Below are 9,400 nucleotides of genomic sequence, written 5' to 3' on the forward strand. Positions count from 1 at the left end.
ATAATGTCTTGGAGTCATCATTGTGTAGTTTGATAAAATACGATTGTGAATTGTGTTTAAAAATAAGTGATTAAATAATAATTGTATTTAGAACCCCAGTGAGCAAGCCGAAGGCGACTGTGGCACGGAACACAACTCCATAAGATGTTGGTTAATGGAGAAAAATAATCTTGGGAGAAACCAGGCTCAATGTGGGGGCCAGTTCCCCTCTGGCTAACATCATGAATATAATGCCAATATTACTTATGTAAAGTGCATGGTTTAAAATTATTAAAATAAGTCAGTGTTTAAACAAAGATTTTGTATTAACTGTAAGATTAATGACTAATGTCTTTGAAGTCCATCCTGGATTAACTGCAGAAGTTCACATAGATGCAATTGTCCTTGTTAGTTGGCTGATGAAGGGTTTTGTTGGCAATGAATTGATAGTCTATGTATTCCATTTCAAGAGTGTAGTCCATCTTGGCTTTTTCTTTGCAATTCTTCCCATAAGGCCTGCACCCCTAAGTCTTCTCTTTACTGTTGTACATGAAACTGGTGTTGAGCGGGTAGAATTCAATGAAGCTGTCAGCTGAGGACATGTGAGGCATCTATTTCTCAAACTAGAGACTCTGACGTACTTATCCTCTTGTTTAGTTGTACATCTGGCCTTCCACATCTCTTTCTGTCCTTGTTAGAGCCAGTTGTCCTTTGTCTTTGAAGACTGTAATGTACACCTTTGTATGTAATCTTCAGTTTTTTGGCAATTTCAAGCATTGTATTGCCTTGATTCCTCAAAACAATGATTGACTGATGAGTTTCTAGAGAAAGGTGTTTCTTTTTTGCCATTTTCGACCTAATATTGACCTTAAGGCATGCCAGTCTATTGCATACTGTGCCAACTCAAAAACAAACACACAGACAATGTTAAGCTTCATTTAACGAACCAAATAGTTTTCAACTGTGTTTGATATAATGGCAAGTGATTTTCTAGTACCAAATTAGCAATTTAGCATGATAACTCAAGGATAAGGTGTTGGAGTGATGGCTGCTGGAAATGGGGCCTGTCTAGACTTGATTAGAAATTACTTTTTTTTTCAAATAGTGATGGTGCTGTTTTTTTTTTTACATCTGTAATGTCCTGACTATATATTGTGATCAGTTGAATGCCACTTTGGTGAATTAAAGTACCAATTTCCTTCCGAAACAGCAAAATCTGTACATTATTCCAAACTTTTGGCTGCCAATGTATAAGCCTATAAATCACCTCTAAACTTTTATCTTGGAGGCAGGAACAGCTACTAAGGGCTGAAAAAAACAAACAAAAAAAACTAAACAAATGGACTGCGCCCTAATGTATATGGGCACGCAGCAACGCATCAGCCACATCATCTTCAGACCCGCGAAGGTGTCAAATGTCAAAGGAGTACGACTGCAGATACAAAGACCAGCAGATGAGTCTCTGGTTGGGACACTGAAGAGAGTTCAAGAATGTCAACAGATTATGGTCCGTATAAACGACAACCGTTAGACTTGAACTAACATAAACAGCTAAATATTGTAAGTCCCAAACAAGAGCCAACGCTTCTTTTTCCACAACAGAGTAGTTTATTTGGTACGAGTTGAACTTTCGTGAAAAGTAACTGACAGGATGGATGACACCTTGCAAGTCAGACTGCTGGAGAACAGCTCCAGCTCCGACATGACTGGCATCCACCTGCAAGGAAAATGGCCTGTCAGAGCATGGTGCTGCAAGGACAGGAGAAGAGCACAACAACAATTTGGCATTTTCAAACGCCAATTCACAATTGGAAGACCAGACAAACTTTGACTTACCCTTTAAAAGATCAGTAAGTGGCTCTACAATGGTGGAAAAATGACGACAAAAAGAACGATAATAGCCCACTTAACCCAAAACCCTCATAAGTTCCTTTTTGGTCATAGGAGAAGGGAAATTCTGAATGGCCTGAATTTTAGCCTGCACCAGATGGATCTCACTTTTTTTCCACCACTTTTCCAAGGTACGTCACGGTGGCACTAGCAAACTCACACTTTGCTAAATTTATCAGGAGCCGTGCCTCAGACAAGTGTGTCAAAACGGAACGAATGCGTTTTATATGCGTGTCCTAACTATCGCTGAACACAACAAGATTGTTCAGATACACTGCACATCCTTCAAGACCTGAAATTACACTGTTGATGAGGAGTTGGAACATCGCCGAAGTATTCCCTAAACCAAAACTCATGACTTTGTCAGATTAGAGGCCTGACGGAGTGATAAAGGAAGAAATATCCTAAGCTCGCTGGCTCAAAGGCACTTGCCAGTAGCTTTTTAGCAAGTCAAACTTTCTCACCAATTTAGCTGAACCTGCCTGATCAACACAGTCTTCCACCCATGGAAGTGGAAAACAATCTGGTTTAGTTACACTGTTATCTTTATGAAAATCAGTGCAAAATCACACCGACCCATCAGGTTTTCCAACAAGAAGACATGGAGATGCCCAATTTAAAAAAGATGGCACAGCTATGTCATTCGCCTGCATGTATTTAATTTCTGCTTCCATTATCTCACGTTTATCTGGTGAGACATGATAAAAACTATGTTTAATGGGTTTAGCATCCCCCACATCAATATCATGTTCCACCAAATCTGTTCGGGATGGCGTATCTCCAAACAAGTCAGGAAAACTCTGCAATAACTCACTCAACTCTGCGCGTTGCAAAGAAGGGAAATGACTAACAATGAAATCTAGCCTTTTCAATGACTCTGAATTATTCAATCGATCACGCAAAATGCAGTCTTCGGGATCAATATCCTCCTTCTCCCCACCCGCTACATCGAACTACATCGAAAAATTGAAATGGCAGAGAGAGCGGGATGAACAAGGTTTGAATCGACTGAATCAGACTTGCTTTCATAGGAGGGCTTCATTAAATTAACGTGACACAGCTGGGTTTATTTGTTCCGTAACGGGCTGGCGATCACATCATTTTCATCACTCACTTTATGCTCCACGACATATAGGCCATCAAACGTAGCCTCAAAAGGAGAGCAAACTAAAGGATGCAAAATAAGAACTTGATCTCCCGGTTCAAAAATACAACATTCGTTGGTGCGATCATACAGACGTTTCATAACTTCTTGTAGTTTTTTGAGTTTAACTCTGACAAACTCTCTGGCTTGTACGAGTCTCTGTTTAAACCCATAAACATAAGACAACACATTTTTTAGAGACTCAGATTTTACCGGAGTCGTGAAGCACAGCCAAAAGTCCACGAACGTTGTGACCAAAAACTAGATTGTTGGGACTAAACCCAGTACGGTCTTGTACCACCTCTCGTGCGGCCAACAACAGCCAAGGTAAACCCTCCTCCCAGTCCCTGTCCAACTGCACACAATAAGCACGGAGGACAGACTTCAACGTCTAGTGGAATCTCTCCAGCGTGCCCTGTCTTTGCGCATGGACAGGTTATGTTTAATGTGCAGCTGTTTCAGAACTTGCTTGTTAGTACCCTGGTCACTTTGAATAATTTTGGGAATACCAAAAATAAATAGCAAGCAACAAAGGAGGGACACACACAAGTTTCAAAAAGTAACTCAAATATTTATTAACAAAACATAAGATCTTTAAATAATAAAAAGATGGCGTGTGTATTTATCAGTACAATCAATAGTGTAAAGCAGAATGCATGGTTGAAGATGTAATGTACTGCGGGGGCAAATTGAACTAAACCAGTCGCAACGACAGACAGCAACGCAAACTCAGGGTCATCACAAAATGCAAATATCCTCTGTGACAGATGGCCCACAGGCTCTGGTTACAATATCCAATCCAAACACTCGTACCAGTACAGCCTGGTTGTAACCACAACTTTTAAGGTGTCTCTCTATTCTTCTTTTCTCTCTCTATCTCTGCTATTTGGCTGTGCCTCAGGCATAGGTCGTGTGACCTTAGGAGCTTTTCTGGGTAGGTTTGTCTTTCCCTGTGTTCTGACTGTCATCCCACCAGTGACCATTTTCTGTATGCAACTAGGGGTTGGGGAAAACCATGATTAACTGATGCATCACAATTCTTTCTTAAACAATTCTGGTTTGTTCCTCAAACATTAATAATCAGAAATATATTTTAATTTGAATAAATCTGGTTATTGAAAAGTATACTTATGACAAAACTTTACAGAGACATAAAGCCATGTGGTGTCTCATACTGCAAAATCTACTGTGGCTTATATTCTATGAAAAGATGCATTTCAAACAAACACAAATCAAATAAACATGCACGGTATTCTTTCTTTTTTTTTTTTCTCCCAATTTGGAATGCCCAATTCCCACTACTTAGTAGGTCCTTGTGGTGGCGCGGTTACTCACCTCAATCCGGGTGGTGGAGGACGAGTCTCAGTTGCCTCTGCTTCTGAGACCGTCAATCCTTATCACGTGGCTCATCGTGCATGACACCATGGAGACTCCGCATGTGGAGTATCATGCTACTCTCCGTGATCCACGCACAACTTACTACGCACCCCATTGAGAGCGAGAACCACTAATCGTGACCACGAGGAGGTTACCCCATGTGACTTCACCCTCCCTAGCAACCAGGCCAATTTTGGTTGCTTAGGAGACCTGGCTGGAGTCACTCAGCACAAATACATGGTATTCTTTAGATAGGTATAATAGGCAAGAACAAAATGGAAAGAAAACAATCAACCAATGTTCTTGCGACATGAAGCCATGCGTGACTACCTAAATCAAAAAACGAATTGTGAGAAGCTTCCCAAATAATTGATGTCAGAAGTTTACATACACTTAGATTGAAGTCATTAAAACTCATTTTTTAACCACTCCACATATTTCACATTATAGCAAACTATAGTTTTGGCAAGACATTTAGGACATCTACATTGTGCATGACATAAGTAATTCCACAATATCACAATTCCAGTGGGTCAGAAGTTTACATACACTAAGTTAACTGTGCCTTTAACAGGGTTCCCGTGGATCCTTAAAATGTCTTAAATTCAGTTTTTCCCAAATTTAAGGTCATAAAAATGATTAAATATCTTAGATTAGACAACAAAAGTCTTAATTATCATTTAAACAGGTCTTAAATTTGGGGCCGGAAAGACAGGAATCATGATATGACCTAATGTGATCATCAAACTTCAAAAGAATATGATTTAATTAAATGCATGTGCTAAGTCCTTCAAAGTGCAAGCGTGGCACTGTTGTATTTTCTCTAAGCACGTGGGGCTTGTGAGTGTTTTCAGCTGTTGCAGAGCAGTTCACAATCATTAAGCCATATTTGAAATTTATGACGAGATTACAAATGATCAACTGTTGATGATGATGATGTAGTGTTGATGAAATATGACAATGTTTACTTTTAATTGTTTATAATGTAATACGTTGTAGATTATTGTAGGAGAGCACATTTTATTCCCCTTATCTGTTTGAATGAGCAGCTGGAAGCAGTGAAGCGCATACATTTCAAAATAAGAGTGTATTTCAGCCTTTAAAGTTAAAAGTTATGCGCTATGAATAAAATATTTTTTCCCTTGGTTATTGGTATTTTGGTTGCACCATAAACTGCATCTGGAATTTAATTCAATTTGGACTCTTGTAGCCTCGGTCTGGCCCTCCCCATCACAGGAAAGAAAGACTAAGAACATTTAATATAGGCTACCAATTTTAAAAACTATTGGCAGATTAACTGGCTTTCTTTCAACACATTATTGAATCAGCACAATCCAGTATCGGTCGACCTCTAATTTTTATCCATTTATGTAATGGTATGTAAACCGATTTTAATGTGATATATGTGGAAAACATGTCTTGAGAATTTTTAACTTGCAAATAGCCTACCCTGTTTTACTGATAAGCAATGTTAAGGCCATGTTGAATGTGTGCCCCTGCCTGTTTAAGTAAGAGTCTGTGATACATGATTTATTTTGAGATTGTTTTGTGATGGGCTTGTTTTGTTATGGGGATAGGATAATAATTTTATTTGTTTAGGTCTTGAAAAAGGTCTTAAAAAGGAAAATTATGTGGATATATTGAAGCAACATCTCAAGACTTTAGCAAGGAAGTTAAAGCTCGGCCGCAAATGGGTCTTCCAAATGGACAATGATGCGAAGTATACCTCCAAAGTTGTGGCAAAGTGGCTTAAGGACAACAAAGTCAAGGTATTGGAGTGGCCATTACAAAGCCCTGACCTCAATCTGATAGAAAATTGGTAGGCAGAACTGAAAAGGCATGTGCAAGGAGGCCTACAAACCTGACTCAGTTACATCAGTTCTGTCTGGAGGAATGGGCCAAAACTTCAGCAACTTATTGTGAGAAACTTGTGGAAGGCTACCCAAAATGTTTGACACAAGTTAAATAATTCAAAGGCAATGCTAACAAATAATAACAAAATGTATGTAAACTTTTGACCCACTGGGAATGTGATGAATGAAATAAATCATTCTCTCTACAATTATTCTGGCATTTCACATTCTTAAAATAAAGTAGTGATCCTAACTGACCTAAGACAGGGAATGTTTTCTACGATTAAATGACAGGAATTGTAAAAGTTTAAAAAAGTGAGTTTAAATGTATTTGGCTAAGGTGTATGTAAACTTCTGATATCAACTGTATTCCTACTCCTAATATTCCCACTCAAAAGATTCCTACTTCTAGTCCATTCTCCTCTCTCTGCTTCACTCTTGTTTGTGGGCCCCTGGATGAGGAGCCATTCAGATGTGCCATGACCCTGTGATCACTCATTTTTTGGAACATTCCATCAGTGCAGTGCAACCCATCCACTTCATTCTCAGCCTGACGATCCTGCTACCTTGTTGTATGAACGAGTGTGAAGAGATGTTTGTTTTGGTGTTTTAATTTCTTGATCTGTGTCTTTTGTCTTCAGATCTTTCGTTTATCACAACACGGGTGTTTTTGTGGAAGGTGTGTGCCATCACGCTGGTCAGCTGTCTGCCGCTTTACATCCTAAAATATCTGAAGCGGAAGTTCTCCCCACCCAGTTATTCCAAACTCTCCTCCTGAGCGTTCCATACTTCTAAACAGATACAAAGTTCCATAAGTGCTTTATGATGCTGTCTATGTATGCTTATTCAATGACATAATGTGACACTTATGTATGTTTATATGGACAAAGATGGTCGTTTAGAGTGGGACATGGGACAGTTGTAGGGGAAGATGGTGAGTAGTGAGTACTTGAAGAGACTAAAGCACAAAAAGAGACCAAGATGGAACAAAAGGAAAATGAGGAAACCAAAGGGTTGTTTAGGGGGACCCCACACTGGAATGACAGACCCAAACCTGTCATTTTTGCTAAAAATGTATATAAATGTTAAATCAGCATTACATTTTTTTTTTTTTTTTTTTTTTGAAGCCTATAGATTTTTTAAATGTTTTTTATTGATGGGGTACAATGATGTTTATCGAGACCATTTGAGCTATAATGTATGCCTCATCAGTAGTATCCTTTCCATACTCATCAGCACTTTTCCTTAATTTTTGGCACTTACTGCACTACATTATTAAAGGGATAATTCACCCCAAAATGAAAATTTGTTAGCATGTACTCACCCTCATAGTGTTCGAAAGCCGTATGACTTTCCACAAAAGAAGTAAATGGCATGATGGCAAGTAAATTAAAGACTAACCCTTGTACTTTGTAATTAATGTGGTCGGGAGGGGGTGGGGACTCATAAAATAATTGAGTTGTGATTTGAATGTTTTGCTTGCATGAGTGTTGCATACTGAAGTTGAATATGGGCAGCTCTGATGTCTTGTGCTACTGTTGCGTTGTGGCTGCTGCTGCTATATGATCCTGCTGCAAATCTGTGTAAATGTAAGCTGGAGCAAAGCAAGAGTTTTTACAGTAGGAACTATTTGTTCTGGGAACAGCTTTAACCTAAATGGACACAGCCATTGTATTAAAGAGAGAGTTCCCCATAAATGCAATTCTGTCATCCTTTACTCACCCTCATGTTGTTCCAAACCTGTATGACTTTCGTCAGAGGAACGGAAAAGGAGGCAGAATGTTTGGGACTGGAAGCCTCCATCACAATGAAAGAGACTTAACATTCTGTCTAACATTTCCTTTTGTGTTCCTCTGAGGAAAGTCATACAAGTTTGGAAATGACATGTGGGTGAGAATTTTCATTTCTGGGTGCACTATCCCTTTAAAATGACATTTTACAAGTCTGTAATCCTTTAAAATGATAAATTCTTTGTTTTTTAGAGCGGTAACTTGACTGACATTTTGAGTGACTACATGACTTTGTTACTCATTGTTGAATCCCACCTCTTGACATAGAACCAGGACTTGATTGTAGTATTTTCTTGGAATTGGTGTTATGAACTAATGACTTTTATAAGATTGTAAAAACTGAAAACAAATGTATTAGATAGGATTTACTAAGCTGCCAAGAGATATGCCATAATTTTGTAGTTCTAAAATGGAGTATGGCACTCGCTTGCTAGCTTTTTCATAGTTTAGGAAAGGTGAGAGTTTCCTTTTTATACACAATGGCACATTACAGTCAGCAATAATGTTGGAGTTTCACGATTTTTTGAGGACATTCACGGAAGAAGTACTTGTTGCACTGACCCCCCCCCCCCAATTACTGTGCTTACGATGTATATAGTTCGCTCAGTAATGTGTAAGATCTTGCCTAAAGTAGTTGGCCGGTATGTGGAATGAGTTTTATCATTCACTTTATTTTCTATACTGTGTGCATGCGTGTTTACAATACTGAATGAGACAATGCCAAGCACATATATGTGCCATATGCTGTTCTTTTCTCGCTGTGCATAATGATGGAATTCTGTTTGGCTTGGAAAAAATTGGGTTGTATTGTACTTCACTCAGGAAAATCACTAACTGAATTCTTCGCCTGCTGTATAAAAACCTTAAATTAACCTTGTGAGAGCCTAACAACAATAGCTTATTTATTATTTGTGTTTGTGTACTCTGTTGCTCTGGCATTTTTTTTTTTTTTTTAACTGAGTGATACATTATTGAAAAATTTGTGGTATTTCTATAGTATTGTTACTGCAACAGTGGCTGCAGCTTCTGTGAGTGTACTCTCAATGTAATCAGCACTGCGGTTTAATCAGTATATTTATACATTTTATTTTTATTTACAATTGATATTAGTGTCTAATTAAAGAGCAGTTTGTTTCCAAATGGTCTAGTGGGTGTCATTTAATATGTTTTAGCATTTTAGAGATTTGCTAATACATAATAGGGTACAAACAAATTGGTGTCCTATTATTTTATTTACTTTTAAGAGAAAAAAGCACAAAATCCATGTTCTTTAAAGAGAGAACTTTTACTTTACATACTGTTAATTCCAACCTGGTCTCATAGTGAAAATGTGTCATATACATTTATTGTCGGTCCAATTCTATTAC

At 38.3% G+C, this 9,400-nt stretch overlaps 1 protein-coding gene across 5 annotated transcripts in view; it reads left to right on the forward strand.

Annotated features, from left to right (window-relative positions):
- LOC127425131 (probable phospholipid-transporting ATPase IIB) overlaps nt 1-9,173 on the forward strand; it is a 63,215-nt gene extending 54,042 nt beyond the window's left edge. For all 5 annotated transcript variants that reach the window (XM_051670799.1, XM_051670800.1, XM_051670802.1 and 2 more), the window contains exon 29: nt 6,885-9,173. In XM_051670799.1, the coding sequence (XP_051526759.1) occupies nt 6,885-7,021 (137 nt within the window). In that variant the 3' untranslated portion in view covers nt 7,022-9,173. The remainder of the gene's footprint in view (nt 1-6,884) is intronic.
- Nucleotides 9,174-9,400: the final 227 nt, after the last annotated feature.

Source organism: Myxocyprinus asiaticus, chromosome 34 (genome assembly GCF_019703515.2).
Source record: "Myxocyprinus asiaticus isolate MX2 ecotype Aquarium Trade chromosome 34, UBuf_Myxa_2, whole genome shotgun sequence".
Classification (NCBI taxonomy): Eukaryota; Metazoa; Chordata; class Actinopteri; order Cypriniformes; family Catostomidae; genus Myxocyprinus; species Myxocyprinus asiaticus.